Source organism: Hakea prostrata, chromosome 4, assembly GCF_041222555.1.
Source record: "Hakea prostrata isolate BN-2017 chromosome 4, UWA_Hpros_2, whole genome shotgun sequence".
Classification (NCBI taxonomy): Eukaryota; Viridiplantae; Streptophyta; class Magnoliopsida; order Proteales; family Proteaceae; genus Hakea; species Hakea prostrata.
The window spans coordinates 52,500,381-52,527,971 of NC_142603.1; the positions used below are offsets into that span (position 1 = coordinate 52,500,381).

Genomic DNA, 27,591 nt, shown 5'->3' on the forward strand with positions numbered 1-27,591 from the left:
TGAATATATGAGTATCACAATCTCAACTCTCAAGAATAGAATAATAAAATTATACAACCATTAGAAGTTCTATATAAGTCGTTAACTCATAAGTTCATAAGACAAGTAGAGAATGATTGATCTTCCTTTGGTGTTTTTGATGTGCTAAGAGTAGTTGCAAGTGAAAATTCAACTGAAATCCGCAAAAATCTGTCCAAAATTGATAGTTCCAGCAAGATATGGCGAAATCTAGGGCTAGATATCCCATTTCGCAGAACTCGACTCATATCTCGTCTCGATTAATCAAAAAAGCGAGATATTAGCGAGATCTCTCACCATGACAAGAAGTAAACCTTTGCATGGAAGGAACAGAAAAAGAGGATCCATACAACCTAACTTAGTGGGATGTGGATTAGTTCGAGGCTGGACCTCAGTGCAACAGCTAGGTTGCTCCATTGAGTTGGGAAACAGCCACTCCATGAAAAAGAGGCAGGGAAGCATATGTTAAACCATCCCCACAACTTGCAGTGGTGGGAACCTTGTGCACTGTGTGCCCCTTTGATGTAACCCAATTCTAGGGTTAGGGTTTATTGAAATATTTCCCTAGAATTTAGGGGTTATCCATGAATCTTTTTTGTAGAAACAGCAGTTGGGAACCCAAACCTAGTGTTTAAGGGTTGCCAATAAGCCTAATGGGATGGATAAATTTGTTAAAAATTGATTGGATTGATGAGTTGTAGATACGGAAAAGAAGATAAATTTTGGATCTATGGGTAAGGTTTGGTTTGACAAAACTAAATGGGATGGTAACAAATCTCTATGGGATGATCTTGAGATTCCCAGAATCACCCTAGGGTTAAAAGAAATAGTGGGGAATAGATTTGGGAAGGTTTAGGGGAACTATTAGGCTTGATCTCTGAAGGAAGGAAGGGTTCTTGGTAAGTTCTTGGTAAGTTCTTGGTAAGTTCTTGGGCAGTCTTGGATTCTCTCTCTTTCTTTCCTTTTTTTTCTTCATTCTTTCTTTCTTCTTTTCTTTTCTTTCCTCTTTCTTTCTTCTCTTTAATTTCTTGTTTCTTTTCTTTTTCTTTTCGGCTTTTTTAGATCTGCCACAACACAAAGAAGGGGAAAAGAAAGGGGGTCAAAAGAGAATTGAAGGGGGAGGGATGCTGCAAGGGTTAGGGGAGGTGAGGGAGGGATTCTTGGAGGCTGCGATGGGTTGGGGAAGGGTTTCTTGGTGGCTGTGATGGGAGGGGGAGGGTTTCTTGGTGGCTGCAATGGTGGGGAGGGGTTTCTTGGGGCAGCGATGGTGGGGGAGGGGTCCCAGGTGGTTGCACAAGAAAGGGAAGGCTGGGGCAGTGCTGTGAATGAGAGAGGAGGAAGGGGAAGGGGATGGGGGCTGCTGTACTAACTTGTGAAGGTGCTGGACTTGTTGAACTGATGCTGAAGATTGGAAGAAGCAGCAGGAACTTGAAGATCTCTCAAAAACCTCAACTGTGGGCCTTCCCAGAAGACCGCAATTCAATTCCCCCAATAATTAGATTTGTATTCAATTCAACCTTCATTCACACTAAACAGGGTGAGCTATTTATAGCCTTACAAGTGGAGGGATAACTGGGAATTAAAGACTGATTTCAACTGCCGAAAATTTTGTAGACTAGGATCCCCTTACAACTAAATGAATATCAGCCACAATTCACAAATCAAAAGAAACTTAATTTGCAATAAGATACCTAATTATCCACAAGGAATCTTAATTTAAAATAAACTCCTAATGGCACTCCAACTCTAACTAGACTAGACTTAACTAACTCAAACAAGGATTTAAAAACAGATTTGGACTCACAAAATTAATAAACAAATTCTGCTACACTATTTAACAAAATAGGAGGGGGAAATGATGAAATTGCCCCTTAGGTGTTTTGAGTCTTTTGACCAGCTCCTAATTGTGCCAAGTGGGCTTGGGTTTTGGGCCCAAGATGCTGGTTCAGATATTTTGATTTCTTTTTTGTGGGGGGCGCGGTGGTGTACATCACCTTTTTCTAGGGATTAGGTGAGTTGAGTCTTTGTGAAGACTGAAGAGTAAAGTTGGTGAAAAAGAAAACTTATATTGGAAAGAACAACAAAAGGACACCCCAGAATATTACCAAATTCTTCTTTGATTCTGAAGAAGTTCTGGGGGATCTCATTTTTGCAAACAATTCCTGAATGAAGGTACTGTCATCCTTTAACAATGAAACCACCTATAAAAACCAGAAATCGTCAGAAAAGATAGGGAAAATAAGAAAAACATGAACTAGGATTAAAAAGAAATCAGAGTAGAATAAATCACAGCTTAGAAGGATCAAAGTATAAACACTTACGACAGCATTATTTGCCTGGACAACAGAATTTAGATTTGCAACTGTTGCCTCATCCAGTACTCTTGGCAAAATGACATCCTGAAAAGATGATGGAAAATAATCAGAACCACACCAATCAGACGATGGAGCAAGAGCAGTCAGGATCACAACAGTACCCAAAATAAAGAGTGAAGACAGACAGACAGACAGACAGACAGACAGACAGACAGAGACACACACAGACACACACACACACACACACACACCAGCACACCCGTGCAGACGGATGCAGACATGCACACACATACACACACAAAGAGAGGGGGTGAACCTGGTGCCAAAGGCTACCGCACAAGCAGAGTCCAGGGAGGCAATTTTGCTACACAGCCTTAGGCTGTTTCAATAACAGACACACACACACACACAAACAAAAAAAAAAAACAAAAAAAAATACTAGATAACCACTTGGCTCAACAGCAAAATAACATCAAGCATACCTTTATGTAACCAATTCTGTATGTCTGATGGATCTTTGACAAGACCATAGGATCTTTTATAGGAATTGCCTGCAGAAAGGAAAAAGGAAATTAAAGAATACTTAATATTTCAAGAGCTAAGCAGATAGATCCAAAATGGTACTAAGCATTGAAACTCACAACCCAAACAATATAAATGAATCACTAATGAAAAATATGAAAAATATTTTGGCAACATTACCTCCTTAAAAACAACATGCTCCTTTAAGAAAGCACGATGACGTTGGACATGATCAATTTCGGGATCATCTGCATGACATCATCATCAGGAAATAATGGCTAATCATTTAAAATGCTCTTCAGGTTGGGGAGAAAAGAAAGAAAAAGAAATGAAATGGGTAAGTGCAATCGAGTTGTCTTGGTTCCAACCAATAAATAGGTACACCACTCTTTTTCTTCTATTATTTGTTTCCTTTTTCTTGGGGGTTGAGGTGTGTTCATACACTTCAATCAATTGAAGTGGATTAAGAAACATGCAAAATCAGTCTGTAGACATTTTCTTCTAATTGTGTTTGCCATTCCATCAGTGTCCCTAAATAAAACCTTGCATGACAATATGAAAAATAATGAACCTACAACACCAATTCATACTCCAAGATAGGGTTACAACTCACAACATGTAAAACATGACCAAGGATTCTTTCTTTCAATAAAGAAAAGTGAATGAAGAAAAAGAAAATGAGACTCCACTGACAATCCAAGAACATACATTCCAGGGACCCAATAATATCCATGATGAGGTCATCCCCAAAAATTTTCTCAAAGATCTGAGAATTGTTGAGTAAAACTGCAGACAAGAAACCATAAGAAGTCAAATCAGCACTAGATTCCTAGAATAATGCTACCATTGTAAAGGGCATAGAAGTACAAAACAAAAGGGAAATCCAAGCACTGACTAATCCCCTTGACTATTTTGAATATCGTATGAAGACCCTCATTGTTTTCCAAGTCTTCACATATTCTAAACAGGTCCATCAGCTTCCTGAAGAAATCTTGCTGCATGAAAAACAAAAAGAAATTTCATTTAGATACATGGTCCAATCATTGACCACTAGCAAGAATAAAGGAGCCAAGATAATAGAGAATGTAAGGGTTAAATCAGAAGTAGAACACAATGCACCAGACCATCAGTTCCAAAGTGGATCAAAACATCCTTCATTGTCTTCCAGACAGAATAAGTATATCCTAATTTTTTTTTCTACATCTGATAAATAACATTACGATTTTGCAGAAGCATATCAAATTCAAATGCCCATCACCTCGTCATCACCCATAAGCAATGTGACAGAAAATATGTTTTACTGAAAGAAAAAAGAAAAGTTGATAACTTAAAGAAATGCCTATGAGAATGCACGTAGAGAAGTGAACACCAACAATCACACACAAAGCATTTTGCGGTAACAAGCAAACTATCCAAGCCATTGTCATGTATAGACATCGTGGTAGGGTGAACATCATGTATTAGAAGATGTTAACAGATTATACAAGTCATCCTATCCAGACGAAACCATAGTTGTCAAGGTGGCACGCAGGCATCCAGACACCCTGACAACTATGACCAAACCGCATCAGCGTCCAAATAATGATGGGGGTAAATAACGAACAGCTATAGCTTAACACCCCGCATGGATAGCATCATTTAATTATCATTGCCTTAGATTATTTTAAGATTTTCCATAAAAGCCTAACAGATTATAGGACTTTATAATAGTGTTATACACTAAAGTGTTATTATGATTAAATGATATTATACACTAAGAGAATAGTGAAGCAGGTGAGATTAGTCAAGCAGGAGGTGGCTATACATATGTCAGTGTTATAATTTACTTAAATGGTTTGGTTTGGCTGAACCAAGTGATTCAAATATGAATTTACGTGGATTGCTCAAACAAAGGAGATTCAGTGAGGAACAGCCACATGGTTAAATCAAATCAAGGTGGAGGCAACATGGTCAAGTCCAAAGGAGGAGGCAGCCCAAGATGCTGCTTGCTGTGAAGGTTTAGTTGCATGAGCAAGGTTATAGATGGTTATACTGTCCATACAGCTCAACTGAACCTTGCAAACTTCACTGGAAGGCTAACTTAGAGAAAGAAGCAGAAAGGAGTAAGGAGCGAGAAGGGGGACGAAGGGAGGGTGATGTAGGTCACCAAAGAGTCCCGAGGCCCAAAAGAAGTCCTCGGTCTGCTGCCCAGCAGCATAAGAAGCTCCATCGATACCAGGGTAGTTTGGTTATTTTGACAGTCCTACTCAAGCCCAGGTGGGCATAATTGTAATTAGAAGCTGTTAGGAGCCCAATTCTGCTTTTAAATTATTATTTGAGTCAGTCTAGGCTTAGATAAGTGGGGAATATTTGAAGTAGAACTCCTATTTGAATTCTGTTTTTAATGTTACGTACTGTTAGGAGTCATTATTGAAGGCTATAAATAGATAGCATGTGCTTGTAAAGAACACAGAATTCAGAATACAATTATTGAAAGTTTGTTGCAGCAAGATCCAGGTGTCAAGTGAAGCTTCCAGGGTTTCAGAGTGAAGGAAATCTCCTTCGACAGTCCCTTTTCTGGTATTTCCCATCTTATACTGGTTTTTTTTTTTATTTCCTACCCCATTCAGCTGTCCCTTTTTCTTCCCTCAAACCTAATTTTCATATCTACAAACCCTCCATCAGAATTCCCCCTACTTGTAGATCCACAACCTTCCCACTCCCATCAATACTGAAGGAAATCTAAGCCCTAAAACCTTGAAGCCCTAAATCCCCAAAACCCTTAAATCTGAGGCTAAGAACAATAATTTTGTTTTTGGACTTTAGACCGATAACCCTAATTTCAGGGCCTGTAAGCCCATCAGAGAGATCCAAAAGCACTAAACAGCCTTGAATCCATTAGCGGCAGGGTCTTGTAAACCCTAACAAGAGTGTTGATTATCAGGGGATCTGGTTTACTGGCCCTCATTCACATGAGGCTACACTAGAGTGGTACCAGAGCCATGGATGAATCAGCTGTAGCCAAGCTTTAGAGAACATGCACAAGAGCCTAACAGATGCTTTAGCACAAGTACAAGATCCAGCAATGTAGCCTCAAGTGAATGAAGGCCAATTCTTCAAAGATGTTTTAAGAGAACCAACTTATAAGACCAAGAAAGGATTCCTTGAAATTTTGGGGGTAGGGTGTATGGGTAGTTGTTACCAAACGGTTCCTAACAATTGTGTTCTCATTCCCTGCTGGAGGTTTGGTTTGTTTGATGGCATATAGATGGATAAAAGTGTCAAGAATATTCAGGATATGAAGGATACTTTAACCCATTCCACAAGAGGTAGATAAATTGATGTGAACACAAAGACCCCCGGCCAAAATCCAAATGGAGACCCCAAGATGGCTCCAAGAAGCCCCCCCTAAGCTGGCCGAACCCCTTTTGAGGGGTATTTTGGGCATTTTAGCCCTTATTTTATGTCTGAAATTATTTTCCAGAATTTTTGTTGAACCCAGTTTGCTAATTTGAGTTAGGTTTGGTTTTGTGGAAGAGTTTCAGTTTGAATTAAAGTTGTTTTGAATCAGTCCCAAGTTAGTTGTGATAAGACAAGATTCCTTATCTCATCTGTTAGGAGTTGTGGAGTTGCTATAATATCAAGAGTCCAGTCAAAGATGAAATTAGAAGTTAGAACCTTATTTGTTAAGGAGTTTCAAAGTTGAATCAGAGTCTTTCTTCTTAGGGTATAAATAGCCTCCTCATACAATGTTATTTCAGTTTTGATGATTAATATGATTGAGTTGAGGACCAAGGTCTCCTTGTTGGCTAGGCCTTGGTAGACTGTTTTGTTCAAGTTCTTCATCTTCTTCAACAATCCAGCAGTTTTCAAGTAATCATCAAAGCCTTCAAGCCTTCTACCAGCAGCTAAAAGTAAGTTCAGAGCATCCCACCCCCCCCCCTTTCCTGCGCAACCGTAGAGCACCATCCATCACCACCGTAGCCTCCCCAGCCTCCCCTTCCCTCTTGAAAGACCTAGAAGCTACCCCAGCCCCATCGCAAGTGATCCCACACCCTTCCCCTTTAGTTTCCTTCAAGCCCCAACCCTCACGGTTCAAGATCTCGCACTCGAGCGAGATCTCCCCCCTTGCAAAAACCAAGATCCCGACCAAGTTGGCGAGATCTCAGTCAAGATATGGTCTTTTATAGGGGGCCAACTCAATGGCCCATCTCAGTGGGTCTTTGGATCCAGATTGGGCTCAAACTAGGTAGTTAGCCTAATTTATGCCTTCTAAACACACTGGTGGCCTTGGATTAGTGTTAACTGTTACACCAGCCCTGTAAAACAATAATGAGTTGTGATCGAGAAGGAAATGGAGGCAGGCTACAAGCACAGCCGAAGGAGAATCCTTCAAATAGAAATCCAAGGTTGCTTACTTGATCACATGGAGATCCCCTACCACTGATGAGAAACCCTACTAACAACTTGCTCTTAGGTAGCAACTCTCTTTATTAATTGTATTTTGAATCTGACCTCTGTTACATGCGCATGGCTTTATTTTTAGTTTAACATAAAAAGCTCCTAGAGAAATGAGGACTTGGAAACTGCCTCTCCTAGTTGTACTCAACATACTAATCCAAATTCAAATAGGAACCTTATGATTATACTAAATGGACTCCTTGTCATATCCTAAGTTGACTTAAGGCTCTTAAAACTAAAATATTCTGCCCCTATAACTTAAGGGGAGAAAATTTTACATAATTAGACCAATTAAACTAAGAAATAAACATATTTTCATACTTGACCTAAACACTAAACTTATGGGTTCATATAATTGGCCCATGACCATATAAACCTGCTGAACAAAGGTTCAACACCTGTATCTATCAATCTAAAGATGATTTCAAAGGATAGTTAAAATTTTTGGAGCCGAACCTGCATCAATATTCGCCATCCTCAAATTCAGTAATGAGGGGCGAGAGTTGGGGAGTAACATGTATCATGTATGTAGCAGCTTTAACAATTCCTAATCAAAAATCAGGCAATGTGGGAATAATAGGAATGAAGTCTTCAACTTCGGGAGCTTTCTCTGCAAAAAACCATGGTGGCATGGAAAATTCAACATGCTCATGCTCAAAATCAATAACCATTTTTCCACAGGGTCTTCTTTAGGCACATCTCCAGCTGGTGGTGGTGTTTCAATCATGGTGGGAGATCTTGCGAGATATCTCGTTTTTTTCACCTTGGCGAGATGAGATGGAGGTCGAGAGCAGAGAGTTAGGATATCTCACTCGAGATCTCACCATATTTCGCTATATCTAGCCATATCTCGCCTTGAATCTCGCTGGAACTCTCAAGTTTTGCCTTTTTATGGATTTTGGCTGAATTTTCACTTGCAACTACTCTTAGCACATCTACAACAAGGAAGATCAATCATTCTCTACTTGTCTTATGAAATTATGATTTAATGACTTATATAGAACTTCTAATGGTTGTATAATTATTTTATTCTTGAAAATTGAGATTTTGATATTCATCTGGATGGAATTTTGATAACATTTAAGTTAGTTGATGCATTTAATATACTTGCTTTTCATTTATATGCCTTAAAGGTTATATATTACATGTTGTATAACATTGCATTCCCTAATCCTACTACATTTCGGTTTCACACTATGAATAGACTTAGAAATCATACATTGGGTTGTTTCTGACAAATACAAGGCCATCAACGTGTTCAAAAGGCCTTAAATAAGCTAAATACCAAATTTCAACCCAATTGGGACCCTAAACCCCACAGAGATGGGCCATCGAGTTGATGCCAAAAAATTGTATATCTCGACCGAGATCTCTCTTTTTCAAGGTGGTGAGATCTCTCTCAAGAGCGAAATCCAAAATCTGGATTGTTTAGTTCAAAGGGATGGAAAAGTGAGCAAACATGCTTCCTTAAGTTAAAGAAGCCTGTCTGCTAACATGGCAGCCCACTTTTCCAACCCCATCTCTATCAGGAGTCCCACACATTTAGTGGGACTTTTGCAAAAACTGATAAAGATTATAATAGTGGGACCCACATTTGCAACTTTTCCACAAAATCTTTTCCTTTCCTACTCCCCCACCACAATATAAGTGGGTCCCACGTGTTTATTTTTCCCACCTATCTAGCAAACAGACAATGCCTTACTAGCTTTATCAATCATTAATCTTAATATCCTAATTTCAAATGCACTACATTTTTTTTTCATACGTTGTTTCTTCATGCCCAACATTCAGCTCCATAAATCATTGTTGCTAGTGTGACACCAGGTGAAAATGGGAAACTTCGGAGAAAACCTGGAAATTTAAAGTAAACTTAGGACTTTTTCGTGCAAGTTTCAACAGGTTTTAGGGAGTATTTTGGGGAGGGACTCTGCATTTAAGCTAATTAGAGTATAACAAACACATTGGCACATATATTTTGCAAAATATCTATGTAGATATGTCATTCAATGCAAGGAAAAAATATCGATCGATATGGGAATTTTGACCTTGAAAATGGTCGAAATTTCGACCGAAACTAGATACTTTTTATCTGACTCTTGAAAAGTCAATTTCGAACCTCAAATGCACTCAAATTGATTTGGATTTTTGCATACTACCTATTTCAAGCATAATAAACACTATAGAACTACTAGTTTACTAAAAAATTTCTAAAAATGTAACATCCAACATTCCAAGTATATAGTACATGAATCAGAGAAGAAGCGGGAATGTTATTACTTACAAGTCTATTCTATTCAAGCCTCAAGGTCTCCCTCTTCCGTCTACACCCCATACAAATGACAATACAACTCCCATGATGTTTGCCCCATATAGTTTTGGACATAGTCAACAACTGCATCTCTGTACGTGGCCTCATCCACATGCATAAGATTTCTTGACAGTGGGAAGTTGTGAATCTCCAAAGGAACTGGTGGTGGTGGGCCTTGTGGCCGTGGAATAGTGTGGAAGATCTGCTCAATAAATGAAAGAGCACCCTGGCTCTCAGGACTAGGAGAAGGATAAGGATACTGATAAGGTCCCAGTGGTTGACTCCGATAATCGACAGTGGGAGGGACACCATAAGCTCTATAGGCTGCTCCATAACCATAAGGCTCCAATAGTGGCTAACTGGCCTGACCTTGAATCCGATAGCCAGGAGGGACACCATATGGTCCATAATCATAAGTCGACTCGGTAGAACCAATACTCTCCACAGCAGTATCATATGAGGACTCTGCAGGCCTATGCCATCCGGACCCTCTGGAGGTGGAGGAGTCTCTAGCAACATCAATGCTCATCGATCTCATAGATCCCACCAAGCTCTCGGCATCGGGTGGACGGTAGGACCCTTATGATGGCGTGCTGTCTCCCCTTCCCCTTCCTCGAATATATAAAGGATACATTTTTGCCTCGAGATGCAGTTCCAGTATGGTCTAAATCCTGTGTCGCGTGGGTGAACTGACTCTCGCCTGTGAATCTCGTTGGTCGTCCTCCCCACCCTAGATTCTCAGTTTTGAAGGAAATGGAGTACTAGAAATTAGGTGTAGAAGGGGATGAAAGCAAGAGAAATCACCAAATTTTTCAAAAGGGGGTCGAAATGCAGAGGGCGATAAAGCGTTGGTAGGTCGAAACTGGGTCGATTTTGGGTATTTTATAACTTGCGTAAGTAACATTTAGGCCCGATATGGTATCGGGCCGATATTTTGACTCGTATAGATCGATGAAACGATATTGTACACTTTTCGTTCCTACAACTACATTTCATTTCGATTTCAAAATTTGCATACATATCGATCGATATTTCGACCATATCAATTGATTTTTGTTCCATGATTCAATGTACTTAACATCAATGTAGAGTTGTCCAAGAAGTATACTATAAACTTAACTACTTAAGAACATAACATTCAATGTATAACTTCTAAGTTCAAATATCAAATACAAAGACAATAAAATGGAAGTACAACTCAGTGCCAAGAGGAGTGCCTTGGTATATACATCTCGTGAGCCTAGTAGTATTGTGCCCGTAATATCCTCTCCTCCGACCAACAAACATAGACACATCCCATGACATGCTATGCCTATGGTCGTTAAGGTAATCGACAACTGCAGCTCTATAAGTCTAGTCATCAACATTCCTAAGATAACCAGTCTAAGGGAATACACAATTTGGATAGGAAAGTCCTAATGGAAGGAGTATTGGTCGTGGTAATTGGGGAAACATGAAAGAAAGAAGAAAAAAATCGAAAATTTGGGAATACCACAAAACTTGCAGGAAAAAGTCCCAGATTTCCACGAAATTTCCCTAGTTTCCCTCGAATTTTTCCTCGTTTACCAGCTAATCCAACTAGGCAAACTAGGTTTCAACTCAATTAGGAGAAATTTCCTAGTTTCGCATCGTGTTATCAAAATTTCAAGGGTTTTGATCGAAACTTGGGACTTTTTTCCGCACCCCCATAGTTTTGTTTTGAGGTTCTCCAAATGGAAATTTCTATGGTTTCGATCAAATTGTGTATGATGGGTGTGACCATCCTATTTCGTTCAAATTTTAAAAAGGACACGACATCCACACCAAACTCAAATGCACCCCACCACTTCAACTACTCTATTTTAATTCTTAGTGCAACATCCTCCTCTATTTCTCCTTTTTTCTCCTTTTTTATGATTCAACCTACTTGTTATAAATTTTCACTTTGTAGATAAGTGTCATCAAAATCTTCCCAACATTTCTATGAGAACCAAAATGGTATCATCAGAAGAAAAAAAAAGCAAAACAACAAGGATTGTATCTTGAATACCTCTAATTAGGAACCCATTAACCCCTTCCCCCCCCCACCCACCCACCCACCCCAAGAATAAACATTAGTTTTAAACTAGTCACCACATCATGAAGAAAAATCCTTCTTGTTTAAAACAAGAATCAAGGGCTTAATAGAGATCCTTGCAGTTCTAAATTATGCCTAAATAGGATTTCATCACTCCTACGAAAATGAGAGGGGGCAAGGGTTCCTGACCTAATTATTTTACCATTTCAAATGACTTGTAACCCATATTGTGAAATTCTTCTCATGGTAGAGAATTTGTTCACCTTTTCCTTACTGTGTGTTGGTGTGTTTGTGTGTGTAATAGTCATGAACTAAGAAGTAAGGTCATTTACAACTTTACTTCAGCCATGCAACATTCCATCCAATAGAACTGCCCGCAATAACATTTTTCGGGAAAATTTACTATAAAAAGTAAAAGAATCATCAGAAGTTCCACAAAGGTTTAGAGGATGAGTCTCCTGAGATGGAAACCTGTTCAACCACTTACACTATAAAGGTTTCCATCTATGCTACACCCATGAGAAGAAACACACAGACATAAGCACACGCAAACACATAATATATATAACATACACATGTGCGAACATCAAAAAACCAAGGCAAGGCTAGATATCCCAAATTATCTTGAGGGCTAAATTTTTTTATAGGAAGCTTAGATATCCCAAATTATCTTAGAGACCTCAATGTTCTTAGGAAACTTACATCATGCAATATAAGTTCTATCACCCGCATCTGATCCATAATGCTGCTCTCCAATACAGTCTGTAATAAAATTTAGCTCAAATCAATAACAACTTCTTTCAAAAACCAGGTGGATGGAAGAAAGAGCACAATGATTGTAACAGCAGCAACAATGAACGTCATTACACCATCAAATCCAGCAAACTGTTATCTTCATAGAAAGTATCTACATCAGATCTCACGCTAAGCAGGATTACCATGCTACCAGCAGTGAATGCCTGAATCGATATGTATAAGAAAGGGAAAACAGTTAAAACAAACAAGGCTGCAATGTCATGGACAGGTTGTTGTGTTATATGCAAATAAAGCATCACTAGCACAAAACTCAAACTGAACTTCAACATACTCAACCTAAAAGACATGGATAAATAACCCACTAAATCCAACCTTTCTTGGATACAAAACCATTGGACCAGTTATGCCAGGGTTTGGTCTCCATATCCTATAATGCTGGTCCAACCAGCAAAGTTGTATTGCATTGAATAAACAACTATAAAAGATTACAAACTACAAATCACTTCCTTATTTCTTAACAAAATTGTTCACTTGTCAGAAAAAACACACAAAAAACATACATGTATAAAATTTTCCACAAAGGTTTCACCCCAGATAGGCAGGAGACAATGGCTACTAAAGAACTATTATAGCTTGAAGATGAGTCGACGCCATAGGTTTCACAAGCCTAATTAAACAATTAGTCCACATATCTGCCAGTTCGGGACCCATATGAAAACAAACCAGGTATGGTTAGATATTGGATTTAGTGGGATATCTTTTTTATTAAATCTCAAGTGTTGCTGTACGGGGCCATTGCTTCCTACTTTCCTCATTAAAAATAAAAATTTTGCTACTTCCCTCGCCAAAGGTAGGCAATTATGGCACAATACTGTTGGTCGCTGATCAGTTTTCTAGTATGCCACCTTCATCCCCGCATCCACATTTTGCAGCACAGAAGAGGCGGCCAGACTATTCTTCAAGCATGTTTGAAGTATTAGGGAATTTAAAAGTCTGAGTCACAAATAGAGAAAGGTTTAATTTCAGTATCAGAATACAGTAAGGGTCTTCTAATTTCATCTTTAAATATAAGTGCAACCTTCATAAGATTTATATCAAGTGAATTGATCAACCGGTTGAAACATGTTGCCGTTTTGATTGTTCAAGTGAAACCCTCTTCTCCTACTCCTTTTTTTCTACTGTTAAAAGCTTACAGCTTTACTTAATCTCACTTTATGTATTAAAGATACTGCTCACCTGATTTCATGTTTGTACACTGTTCTAAAGGAGTAGCCATTCCCAACCTAGAACCAAGGCTGCGTTTCAAAACCCTTCTGTAATAGAATAAACGCAATATTTAGGACTGATTATTCCCACAGCAACTCAGTTGCAGACCTTGATTCTTACCTGGTTATCTGATCCATCAATTCAGTTGCTGCGAATCTCCACAGGTTAACTAGTAGTAAATTGCATCGTGGTAACTTTCTGATGTGAACCAAAAGTCTTCCCTTGGAAGAAACCCTAAGTTGGGCCCAAACCCACGCCTAGAGGGAAGCCTCCCTAGGCTAGCCGAACCAAGGGGGGCAATTTTATCCTTAACCTCCCTTAGAAAAATTTCAGCATGTGTCATCAGTTAATTAAAAGTTTAATTTTCAGCATGCGAGTCTTTAGTTTATTCAATTTCAGCATATGTCAATTAGAGTCTCTAGTTAAATAGAATTCACCATGTGTCAATCACAGTCTTTAGTTAATTAGGATTTTATTCCAGCATGTATCAATTAAAGTCCATTAGATCTTTTATTATTTATTTATTCTGCTGTGATCCGACGTAATGGGATCTAATCTATAGAGGAGTCCCACTTTGGTTTTGAGTCTTTAGCAGGCTATAAATAGCCTATTCTTTCTTTGTAAAGGAAAATTCTGATTATTTGAATAAGAGTTATTGAGTTGAGGACTGTGGTTCCTTTTCTTTTTTTTTCTTCTTCTTCTTTTGGGGGGGGGGGTTGTGGGGGTTGTCAAGGCAGATTTCCAGCAAGTTTTGTCTTCAAAAATCAGCAACCACCTTCTGTCTAGCACTCTTCTTCCAGTCTCCATCAAAATGTATAAGAAACTACAGCAGCCTACAAGTAAAGCATAAAGCATACCCCATCCCTTTCCCCACCTCCTACAGCCGCTCCGCTCCCTGCGCAACCCTAAGCCCCAAGACACCCCAGCCCCTTCCCCAACCCCCTACAACCTCCCTTAGACCCTCCCCTACCCTTCCCCTAACCTTCCCTAACCTACAACACCTCCCCAACCTTCTTGAACCTCCCTCTCTGTCTCTTCTTCCCTACAGTAGCAGCACCCCTCCCCTATTAAGTCCCCACTCCCCCTCCCCTTTCCCTCCTAATTAGATTGTGTATCACCCCTCATCCCATCCCTACCCTTAGTTCCATCTAAAGTCTAAAACCCTAACACTTCTAAAATTCCTGCACTTCATCTTCTTCATTAAAATTCTGCAATTCATCTTCAACCTCCAGACCTAAACCCCAGTTCCACATAAACCCTCAGCCACACTCCAAAGCCACTTAGGCTTAGCATCTCCCACACCTACTCTATTTCCCCTTCCAAGTTCTAACCCTAGTTGACTTCCCTAACAGTCCCACTCCAAGTAGGAATCCCCCAACTACACCTAAGCCCATTAGGACTAAATTGAAATTACAAAATAACAATAAGAGCCCCATTCACCTAACCAAAGCACTAAAACCCTAGTTTATAACCCTAAAGTCAGACCCGAAACCATCATTAGAGGACAGTTTCAAGTTTAAGACCCTCTGCCCCTTAACCCCAAGCCTGGCCGAATTCTTCTAGGCTTTTACCTGACATTCATGAACCCTAAAGCATCCCAAACATCCCATAATAATAGACTTACTTGCAGGAAGATTCTGGGCATCCCTTAATTTTAGGAAATTAAAAAAAAACCTTACCTAAAATTGGGTTTCACATCACTTTCTCCCCATATCTCCCCCCTTGATTCGACCTGTATTGAAGGAGATTTCTTTATCAACCCAAAACAAATTTCTAATTTTGTTGGTTGTGGAATCTAAGAAACAAGACAAGTGACAAGACAAGTGACATAACCTTGGTTGAACAAGGCCAACCAAGGATGAGTTCTGCCAAGATCTCATAAGAGCACTGTCAAGGACGTTTTCGGCTGTCAATAAAAAGGATCTAAAAGAACTGGCAAGGGTGTTTCTGGTTGTCAACAGCAGAGGTCTTGCAGAGGCGAAGAACAGAAATAGCTCGCTAAGTGAAAACTCACATAAACTTGCCCACTTTATTCTCCCACAAGGGGTTATAATTTATAAATAGGCTGTATCAGCTTACAAACTTAAATTATAAAAGGAAACTAAAACTGATTCCATTCCTATTCAGAAAACAACTTCTGAACACAAGCCGACCGACTTAATAACAATCCAATAACTTATAGGAGACAAATGGATACTTAATTATTATAAACAGAAGTCTTCCCCATGCATGGAGGCAACAATTAGTTCATTAATGAGCTCTTCACTTAGCAAGCACATGAGCTACTTGTTGACCGGTCACGTTGACGCAGATCCAGCCACTAATTAGGGTCTTAGACTTGCTGCCCTGCCCTTAGAAGCCCAGCAGTAGTCCCCTAGGTTTGCTGCCCAGCAGCACTTCAAATCATTATTGTTTTTCCATGGGTTTCTTTTCAGTGTCAGTAATTTAAGTGGCAGTTTTGTAATTATTTCCTATCTGCAGGGTACTTCATTAATTATTTTAACTAGTTTTCAAGTCAACAAAAGACCCACAATTCAGGGTCCTAATCCATGTAAAGGTCTGAAATATATAGGCCTGTCTAGGTTAGTATTTCTATTTCCTAGGCTAGAGCAGTTAGTTTCTATTTTGAGTTTGAGTTCAACTAGGAGTTCAAATTAGATTAGAAGGCTAGCTTATCATGCATAAATAAGCCCCTGCACTAAATGAGAAAGATACCAATTTAGATCATCAATAAAGTATTTTCAGTTCAAGTTCCCTTTGAGAGCATTGCTGTTGCAACAATGTTTTTTTGCAATTTGTTAGGTCCAAGATTGAAGAAACACTAAGGTTCATGGTGAAGTCAAACCAGATCCATGCTAGGACTAAAGAGATAGACTTCAACAGCTACTCCAAAAGCTCTAAATCAATCTAACCATTAGATCTATCCCAAACTTTAGGCGCATCATATCCCCAACCCAGTGACCTAAGATCCCAGTTTGACCCCATTCCAACAATCCAATACCAAGATACACGTATTTTCTTAAACTTTAGTACTCCCTAATACCCCCAGACAAGAATGCTTAAATCTTCCAACTTAATCATCCAAACCCCACTAAATTTGGAGCATCATATCTCTATGCTATTATCTACATTCCTGAAAGTTTTCGTCTACCACTTATAGACACCAGTTCTTCATATCAAGGAATTCATCCCATATCTACCATGGGCAACTAATTGCCTGATACATCCTTCAAAACCTAACCCGTTTCCCCCTCAAGTCAGTCCATACCATCCCATACATACCTATTACAACCTAACTGCCATACCCATAATTTCGAAGCTCACAGGTTCAAACTCAGTTGGGTCATACCCCATTATTGATCTCATAGGCCATAGAAGTTTCAAGAAACCATTTTTTGGTCCCATTTGAGAGAGTTCTCTTAAAAGCAAGGTTGCCAAAGCATCCACGTAGGCGAGCCTAGGCGGCCACCTTGTCGCGTAGGCATTTTTGGGTCAAGGCAGCGTTGCCTTGCCTGGTGTCACCTTGGTTTCGTTGCCCTCTATCGCCTCGCCTTGCCTTGTCACCTTGACAACCATGTTTAAAAGATCTTAGAAGAACAAGCCCTCATACAATGAGGCCACATGACACTTGTAACTTGGACCAACATTTAAACAACATAGACCAAATTGAACCACGACACAATGGTCCAATCAATAAAATTAAAAGCTTGATAAAACTGGGTATATAATTCTATACTAATGTAGCCTCACTAGGTGACGGCCAAAATCCAAGATCTAACAAGGAATCAACAAACAAATTAGGGTTTATAAAATCCAGCAGCTAGGGTTTTAGGGTTTGTAGGAGGCATGTACTGGGTTCAGTTAGGGTTTATAGGGTTAGGGATGTCGAAAACCTAAATCTGAACCTAGCTGTTTTGGTTTCAAATTCAAGTTCAATGAATTTAGGGTTTTGGTTCCTGTGCAATGATCAAGGCTGCTACTTGGAGTCCAATGCTAGGGGATTGAGGGCATGGAGATTATAAAAGGGGAGAAATTTTGGTGGTAAGGATTGGGAGATACAGAAATTGGGGTTTGGGAGGGTTTCAGATTAGGGTTTATAGAGGGAAATTGTGGCTAGGGTTGGGGTCGAAAACTAGATGGAGAGGAGGGTCAGTGATTCTAGAAGGGGAGAAGATTTGGAGGGGGAATGGATTTTAGAATTTCAGGGAAAGAGAAAGTTGGCTGCAGGGAAAGGGAACGGGGGAAGAACAGGGTAAAGGCTTACCAAATCAGAAGTTGGGGAAGGAAGCATTGCTGAAAGAGAAACACCCAAACCAGGTTGCCACAGGTGTTCTCCTGAATTAGAAACCCTAGTACTCATTCGAACCTCACTCTCTGCTGTAACTCCTCAATAATTTTATTTATCAAAACTCCATCTGTTACCAGCATTAGGCAGTGAACCAACAACCTTTACTGAAAAACTCCTACAAGGACTTGACTTCAAAAGCAAAAAAATAAAAAGCCTTCTATTTTATATTGAACCCTTAACTAAAATAGGGCTGCTTCCTAACTTAACATAGACTAGATCAAAGACAGAATTGGACTCCAAATGACAAAATTGGGCTCGACGTGGACTGCCTAAATGACACAAACACCCTGCAGTCAAACCAAGCTGCTTGGCAGTGTCATGGGCTGCTAGGCAGCAATCCTAGGCCACTGGTTCTGCATCCTATGCTATCGGTAATTCTTAGGCAGTTTTTTGCACCTTCAAAGACAAAATTGGGCTTGAAGTGGACTGCCTAAAATCACAAAAATGCCCTGCTGTTGAACCATGCTGCTTCGCAGTGTTGTGGGCTGCTAGGCAGCAATCCTAGGCCGCTGGTTCTGCATTTCATACTGTGAAATCCCCCAGATTTCTAACCCTTTAACCCATGGTTTCAAGACCGCAAGACCAAAGCTCAAGTAGACAACAATTGTGAACCATTCAAGTAGAGCCCAAAAGTTCGAAAATGGACTCCATGGAAGTGGATGACCTTGTATAAGACTCGGCCACTCTATTAGAGTTTAAGAGAGAGAAGATTAGTCAAGAAGACTTAATAGAAGGTTTTGGCACGTATAGAAACCCACAGAGGAAGGCTCAAATGTCAAGGTAAAATATACAATTGATTAGGCCGTGAAATGACCTTTCAAACCATCTAAGAATCACCAAAATCGGCCCCCACATGAGGGAGTTAGAGGGCGGTTCATTGGAGCTAGTTGAACGGCTGGGTCGACCGCCCCCACCCAGTCAGGGCAGACTCAGTATTTCAAACCAAAAACCCTATTTTAAGCTCCCAACTCATTATAAACGTATTTCTTATTGCTAGAGTGGGGCTGAGGGCTTGGGAGAAGAGAAATGCAAGGAGTTTGGTGGATTTCTTCCTCACGGCATCGCATCGAAGCTCAAATCATCGCGATAATGCTTAGAACGGTGAGTGTTCTTGAAAACCCTCTTCTTTAACCTAGTTTTGATGGTATTTATTATCGATGAATGTTAGGTTTTGGTTGTTGAAGTTGTTAGTTGCATTGAATGTTCCCCCTTGTTTCTCTTTGTGCCTCCCAACGTTTTTGAGAGTTGGTTATGCGAATCTTTGCATTCAAAACCGATTTGAAGCTCTCTGGAGACGCCCTGGCAAAACATGAAGACCCAAATTTGGGGCTTTTCGTTTGAGACCTAATTTGGATGTTTGGATGGTACTTTAGGGACCCTAATATTGTTAATTTGAAGACCCCAAAGTCCCATTTTGAATTGATTTCGAATCGAAGCCAAAATCAGAGTGTTTGCTCATGACCATTATGGCGGGGGGGTTAACTGGCCAATCAACCAGCCCTGTCAACCTATCCAACCGGCCATATTCAGGATGTGTGTTTTGACCCTCTTTTGAACCCCGATCGATTCTCGATTGTTACTCACTTTCTTATGTAACTAGGGTTATTTTGGGTCTAACTGCACACTCTTTGATGAACTCTTTGGGACTTGAAGGGCATTATTAACTTGAAAAGGTGAGGAAAATACTTAATCATATCTTGTGTGATTGATGGTGTCATTTGAAGCTTCATTATTTTTTATATTATGTATCCTATTATAAATTGTGTGCAACTTCGCACAAACAAAGGCAAGATCATTTATGTTTGATTCTACCTTCAAATTTTATGATTTTTTATATAAGAATGATTTGAATGTGTGGATTTGATTGTAGGACTTTGCCCTCTTGTATTTATATGTCAACTAGGGTTGTGGATTTGCCCATTACCCTGGTGACCCTATGTATATATGCACTTAGACCTAAGTACATGGATATTAGGTGTCTAGATGTGTTGCTTAGGTAACCCCATAAGTACTACCACCCGTCGGGTAGGGGTATTGAGGTTGATTAACCCGTGATGTCAATGGATGGGCTAGGGCTGGGCCCTATGAGCATCAAGCAATCCCACTGCTATCATGAGATGGGAGGGTTGCATATGTCTAAAGTTTGGGCTTGTGTCACTCTAAGCGCAATATGCAATTTTGTGGGGAAGCCACGAGAGCATCCCCTATACATGTGGATGATAATAGGGTTGAGAAATAAAATCCAACAGATGCCTCCCGTTGAGGATCTCATTTCTAGGTGGATAAGGATATCGGACCAACAGATGCCTCCCGTTGAGGAATGATATCTAGACCATATGTAGTACAAGAACGTATAACCATGCATTAGGCCTAAAGTTGTCCTTGACACTCGTCAATTCTCAAGTCAAATGTTGATGTGAGTGTGACCTATATCCCCAACCACGGATTAATGTGACTTAACCCAACAACCGCGAAGAACCCAATAGACATCTCTTGTTGATAGAGAGTGATTGAGACCACCTAGATGAGGCTAGTGTATAGCTTAATGCGTGTCTACCATAAAAACATCATAATTAGGGTTAGAAGCATGATTGCATATTCATTTAATTATTCATCTTATAATTTTATTCATATGTATTCGTTGTGGAAAATTGTGAATGGACACTTGATATATAGTTGAATTGACCTCACTGAATTCTATTGAACTCACTCCTTATATACAAATGTTTTTAGATCTTGTTACAGATTATAAGAACTCCATTCAAATGGAGAATCCGTCGTCAGTAAAGTATTTTGAGGGAGTGACTTACGAGGAGGTGGACTCGTATGGAGCTTCATGCCCGTGCCTGGACTGATCCAATGGAGTCGGGTACTAGTGAAGAGCCAGCAATGTCTTTCAAGACGATAGCATCCTTTGTAGCCTTATGCTATGTCTTTGCCTTTAAACCTATAGAGAGAGAAAGAGATGATGTCGTCTTCCATCAAAGAACCTAAAATTCCACTGCAAACAATTCTTTCTTTTAAACTCTGATGATTATATTTGATTGACTTTAGATAATGATTTTAACTTTAAATTAATGAATGATTGTGACTATATTTGGTAACTTTTGAATATTGATCCTTTGATTTATTCTTGTCCTTTGATTATTCTATGTTGTGTGGTAGTATGGTTTGCCCATGAACCTTAGTCCTATATTGTGTCACCCCCACAGGTATTCGGATATGACCAGATCCTGCTTGTGGGGGGGGGGGGGTGACAGATACTGTTGGTAATTTTTAGGTAGTTTCTTGCACCTGCAGATCTAGATCTTCAGATGTGCAACAGATGCTCGTCCCACTTATCTGGAGGCTGCTTATGGGTTTTGAGGTATTTAAGGTCCTCATTTGGAAAACAGATCCCCTCTTCTCCTCAGAATCAATTATAGATTGAGGCATTCACTAATGCTGATTGGGCAAGATTTCCAGATGATAGAGGATATACTTCGAGCCAGTGCACTTTCATTGGACTTACCTGATAACTTGGAGAAGCACCAAGCAAGATATTGTTCCATGGATAGTGGTCAGAAGCTCAATGTTTTGCTAAAAGCTCAATTTTTTAGTAATGGCGTATAGAATATGCAAACATTTCTAGGAATTTCTTTAAGATTCATGCGTTGGTGATGAACTGCCAAGTGACCTTAATGCAACAGCAAATCAGCAATAAGTGCTGCAAATAATCTGACAATAATCACACCAAGCATCTTGAGATTGATTGCTATGTTATCAAGGAAAAGTTAAAGCAAAAAGCTATTATGTGTCCTTTTTATTCAACCTATCAAAAAGATTAGCTTATATTCTAGGGGAGTTAGTAGTGAGTGCTTTATTCTTTAGTTAGCAAGTTCAGTATGTTTAATATGTATGCACCAACTCAAGGGAGAGTGTTGTAACTTGGCTTCAAGGGTATTTTTTTCAAAGAAGCATCTCAGTCTTAATACCTATTCTTGAAATCATGTCATAATAAATAATACGGCGCCCTTATCATAAAGTCATAAGCCATTACTCTAAACATCCACACCTTACATATCTCCCTACCCCCCCCCCCCCACCCACCCCAAAAAAAAAAAAAAAGACACCATATAGAAACTACCAATTACTCTAAATTCCATTGAATTACAAATTCGCCATTGCTTCATTTTATTGGATCATAATTCTTTGAGGAGACAGGCATGTGATCCAAAATTGGGGTTTGGAGACCACATCACCATCATCATTGAAGAATCTATGAACTGAAAAAAGATAATAACATGGTAAAAAGCATGACTATATACACACACACACACATATATATATATAGCTACCAATCCATATCCAAGGAAAGAAGCCTTCGACGAAGAGAAACAAAGAATTTTCAACACCATTACATCATAGAGAAATGTAAGGACTTCATTCATTTCATTCCAAGACGCAAGGAAACAGAGATCACTTCAAAAAGAAATAAGAGATCCACCATGCCCACTGGCCCCACTCAAGCAAAAGAACGAACAAGGATTAAATGCCACAACATAACGGAAAGTAAAGCAATGGAAAGAGACTAAACATGTTAATAAACCTTCAATATCAGAGGAAGCGTGGATAGCTCAACCGCTGGCAACTCCTTCAGTTCACTATTGACGCCATGAAATGATTCATCTACTGAATTATCCACCCCCCACCAACCAAAAAAAATCCCCAATAAGAAGGAAAAGGTCAAATTGTTAGGGAGGAAAAAAAAGGCATTTTCCTACAGAAAGAAGACTAAAAAAATACAGAAAACAATAGAAAAATCTGCAAACTCTAATAATATCATGCAGACTAAAACACGAGACATTAACAAGAACACACTAGGAAAAAGAAAAGAAAAAACAACGCAAAAGGTTAGCAGGTTAGGTTAGATAGTGACTTCGACATACTAAAATGCAGAGTACAGAACACAGAAGTCTGACGACACTAAAAGGCAGAGTCCAGGAGAGGATAGAAGTCTGAAGTCTTATACTTGAATCAAGAGAGACTGCAACTAGCAAGGACTCATTGGAAAAAGACATCCAAATCAATAAGTGTTGGGGAGCACTGCAGGAGGTGATGAACAGGCAATTACGGATGCAGGAAAGAAAGAAAAAAACTGAGCTTCTTCTTTTACTTTTTCATTTTTTTTTTTGGGAGGCAGGGCTTTGTGGGTTGGGAATGGTGGATAAGAATAATAAAAAATTGGGCATAATAGTAGATAAAGATTTAAAGAATGATGTAATGGATGGTAAAAGTTCAAATAAAGGAATATATCCATCAAGGCCATTGTGGAGGAAGAGGTTGTAAATATTATTAGCAATTGAGCATCCCAAATAGGAATCGATGAAAGTAGTAAGTTACAGTCATAAAACAAATGGATAGATTAGTGCAAGGTTTCAAGAGCAGTGAAAGATGTCCAGCTATGTCAATTTGGCTTTATAATACTCTTTATTTTGGCCCATGGGTGGGTTCTACAGGCACTAGGCTTTTCATTCTTGGGTTAATTGAAGCAATTGATCTAATCTATGGGCCCGTAAAGGAAGCATAATGTTAGTATGTGGTATTAGTAGTTAAATTCAATATTTGAGTTTGACTAGGTTACTCGATAGCTAAGTAGAATTATTATGTTTTGATTTTATTTACCTCATTGGGTCTTTTCAGAGTGATTAAAATTTAAAAGCCCTTTTATGACTAGATTAGGAATTTTAGAAGGCCTATACGTATGAAATTTCCCATCAATTTGAGATGATTTAATTATACAATTACTTTTTCTAAGAAATTTGACATTGTTAAGCAATGGATTCAAGCTTGCTATCCCAATTCTGATTTATTCTCCTTTCTTCCCTAAGAATATCTTCTACCATTCAAGCTTCAAAAATATCTTCGACAATGGTAAGTTGAATTATCCCCAACTCCAGGATGACTTCTTCTAATCCTCTAAATTCCCATTCCCAACTGCTGCCCTATGTTCTTGTGTAACCCAATCAACTACCCTAAGATCCTAAAACCCTAACATTTTGAATTTAGATCCTGGAAGTCTGGCCCCCAGTTGATCCTATTCAATCGAGGGCTATATTAAGGGCAAGGTGGGCAAGATTGAAGAGGCTATGAAGGTGTGCTTGGAGGATATGCTTTTTAAGAGAGGAATCTTAAGGGGTTCTCAATCCTATTCAATTGAGGGCTATATTAAGGGCAAGGTGGGCAAGATTGAAGAGGCTATGAAGGTGTGCTTGGAGGATATGCTTTTTAAGAGAGGAATCTGAAGGCGTTCTCAATCTTATATATCTCAGTAGGTATTGATTTATCCATTGTAAACACTCACTTATAAAAAAGAGGAGCATTAAGTTACATTCAAAAACAGACATTATACTAGCCAAATAGATTTCTTCTAAACTAGAAGATCGGAAAATTGTCATGAATGGACAATAAGGTCATAGAAGGGGAGAACCTTACTACACAATATAGACTAGTGATCATCGATATGTGCCTCACTACAGAGTCATAAAAAAGGTGAGCTAATTTACACTAGGATAAGCCGGTGGTGCTTAAGAGAAGATACTTTGAAATCATTTACTAATGAAGTGCTCAACCAAGGAAAGTGGGACCTAAAAGGAGACACTAACACTTGCATCCACCAAATTTAAGAAAATACAAAATTCTCAAACTAAGAGTTTACTCAATTCAAAGGGTCAAACTAAATACAAAATAAGAAATTATGAGCAAACATACTCTATGCTTGTGGATATAGACCAATATGAGCTTGTCAAGGTCTGATATGATGAACAAAGTAAGAAACTTTAAAATTAGATCAAGCAGATATTAGAACGTGAATCAGTTATGAAAATAATAAAGGAGAGGTATGCAATTAATGATGAAATAATAAATATTACAATAATTTAAAAAAAAATCAGCAGGACAAATATGTGGTGTGATTGGTCAGATTTGGCGTACAAGGAAACAAGGCCAAGTGAAATAAGTTGATAAAAACAAAAGCAAAACCTGAGTTTACTCATTTGTTTCGACATAAAATAGCAGGTCAAAAGCAGAAGACGATAATCAAAATTAGTTGTGAATCAGTTAGAAATCGATATGACATAACAAAGGAGAACTAGTAATTAAATATGAAATAATAATTAACTTAAGTAAAAAAAATCTCAGGCCAAGTATGTGGTTTGATAGGTCCGACATGAAATGGTGTGAGAGGAAATAGGGCTGAATGAGATTAAAGAAAAATTAAAAAGAAAAATAAAGTTGAATTTACAAATATTTTTCAACATAAAATAGAATCAGAATATCAGGTCACAAGCAGTGAATCACTTGGGGAAGAAACAAGAAGAAGAAGTGACGAGATATTTAAAGATTAATTAAACAGACCTGATAGGAATCTCTGTACCAAAAAACAAAAGTAAGCCAGAGTGCTCAATAAAAAAAAGTCAACTGTTGAAAAAGGATAGCAAAAGCCAGCTGCTGCAATGGTTATAATTCAGCTAACTACCAAAAAAAAGGCATACTTATCCATATCCAAAGATCATGCAGCATTTATTAACAACCAAGAGTGCAAATTCAAATAACAAAAGAATGGTGTTTTCCCCCAATATGAATAATTCAAATATCTCTATCAAGCTTAAAACAAGCTTCCCTAAAGGTTTCATAATCAATAATGGCCATTTTCCACCCAAACAGGAACCCTGGAACAGTTAAACGAAAACAAAAGCATAAAAATTGCACTATCTCACACGTCAAAAGATATAGACTCAACCTCGTCAAGATAACTGTTCAAGATTCCAAACCTTGTCAAGAAGCAAAGTTAATCTAATATTCTACTCAACAGCCAAACCACTACAAAATCCTTTTACTGAATAAATATTAATTCTGGGATTATGGTTTTGGCCAGGACAATGAAGACGATAGAATAAGAGGCTCAACGCATGTGCTATGCTAACCCAAGGCTTATCTTCACTCTCGACACCTTCCTTTGGGCTTTGGATGCCGAATTTGATCAAGCATGTGCAACCATTTAGAGCTTTCATCAAATACTAAACAAATAAGTATGGATTAGGGGGATGGGGAGGTGGAGATGTCGGATCATCACCGCAGGTTGCATGTACTTTTTTGCTTTGGGGCTCAAAATCTGAGGTGCCCTATGGTTGCCAATCTTACCTGTCCCTGGTAATAAGGACCTTTCTCCATTGCGTGATAAGAACATCTTTGAGGGTGCCCCCCCCCCCCCCCAAAAAAAAAAAAAAAAGACGAAATCTCTACGCCTTTATATGCCTCTAATCGAGATGTTTGTGGGAGAAGCAACCATATAACCAAGGAGCATTACCAAGTTGATGGAGATTTCCAAGTCTCCTAGGATTGCCCCTAGTCTAGCGTGGCCAATTTGCCTTGCTTTTTGGTCCATTTTTCCTAGTCTTTGGCCTGAAACCGGTTGCTAAGGCTCTCTTTTTCTTCTTTGCTTTTGGTTTGGCTTTGCCCTTTGGTTCATTATGATATTCTTTAACCCCCCCCCCCAAAAAAAAAACCTTAAATTAACTGTCCTAATAAATAACTGAGTTAATGTTGGTAGTGAGTTTATTCAAAATTGTTTGTCATCTAGAACAATTATTCATGTCTAGGTATGTTAAAGACTTCCTTGTTTTCAATCACTTTTGAGGGTTAGGGATGCCAAGGATTAAAAACGAAATTCTACTAATAACCTTCAGGCTAATTTATCATGGAGGGCATCTAATAGTATATTCATTATAAAGGAGAGAAAAGAGTTTTGTAAATAACAACATTTAGGCCGTTCTTTTTGAAAGACTGCTGGCATTTCCTCATTCCCTGAAGGCTCAGACAATTATCAGAGTATCTGCCTGCAACGGTTTCGAAGCCATTCATAAATTGACACACGTGAAAGAAAATCTAAGCTCAGGAGGAATTACCATTGGCCTGAGATGTTCCAAATGTCTCCAATGCCTCTGCAACTGTGCGATGACCCATCTCAAGGTCTATAAAGAAGTTCAGACATTTAAAACAGTGAAAAGGAAAAAATAACAAACAGTTCATAAATCAACAGATAAGAAATGGATACTTACTATTGAGTGTGTTAAATTGCATATTTCTCTGCACACTGCAAATGTGGTCCCTAGTTGTTTTAAAGAAAAGGTTATATGATGAGGTTATATGATAACTGATAAGATAATGGAAATAAAATATAGTTCACATGACGCTAACGATGATAAATCTTAGAGTTTTTTACCGGTAGCCCACTTAAGGGGGGTGAAACTATGACCTGCCCACTTAAGTAGGAAAAATTCCTGGACGCCCACTTTTTACAAGTTCATAAATAACCTGTTACCCACTGTTAGTTTTTCTACCTTGGACAGTTAAAAAAAATCAAACTTTGAATTTAGATGGATGATAATACCCCCCCCCCCAAGGTGTGTAACATGACCAAAATGCTCTCAGTCACACTTTTGTCTCTCCAGATGTCTCTCTCTCTTCCCATTGTAAAACCCATTTTCACTCTCATTCTCTGTTCCTTGCAACCGTCCTCCGA

The 27,591-nt window shown here is 38.9% G+C and overlaps 1 protein-coding gene across 3 annotated transcripts in view; it reads right to left on the reverse strand.

The window, feature by feature from the left end:
- LOC149019530 (uncharacterized) overlaps positions 1-27,591 on the reverse strand; it is a 77,681-nt gene that overhangs the window by 42,131 nt on the left and 7,959 nt on the right. For 2 of the 3 annotated variants that reach the window (XM_089153526.1, XM_089153525.1), the window contains 10 exons: positions 27,128-27,177; positions 26,975-27,040; positions 22,618-22,700; positions 12,362-12,421; positions 3,751-3,850; positions 3,564-3,641; positions 3,036-3,103; positions 2,816-2,884; positions 2,340-2,417; positions 2,124-2,219 (listed from right to left, as the gene is read on the reverse strand). In XM_089153526.1, the coding sequence (XP_089009652.1) occupies positions 2,124-2,219; positions 2,340-2,417; positions 2,816-2,884; positions 3,036-3,103; positions 3,564-3,641; positions 3,751-3,850; positions 12,362-12,421; positions 22,618-22,700; positions 26,975-27,040; positions 27,128-27,177 (748 nt within the window). Of the gene's footprint in view, positions 1-2,123; positions 2,220-2,339; positions 2,418-2,815; positions 2,885-3,035; positions 3,104-3,563; positions 3,642-3,750; positions 3,851-12,361; positions 12,422-20,839; positions 20,975-22,617; positions 22,701-26,974; positions 27,041-27,127; positions 27,178-27,591 lie in introns of those variants that run through there. The other variant, XM_089153527.1, reaches the window with a different exon arrangement.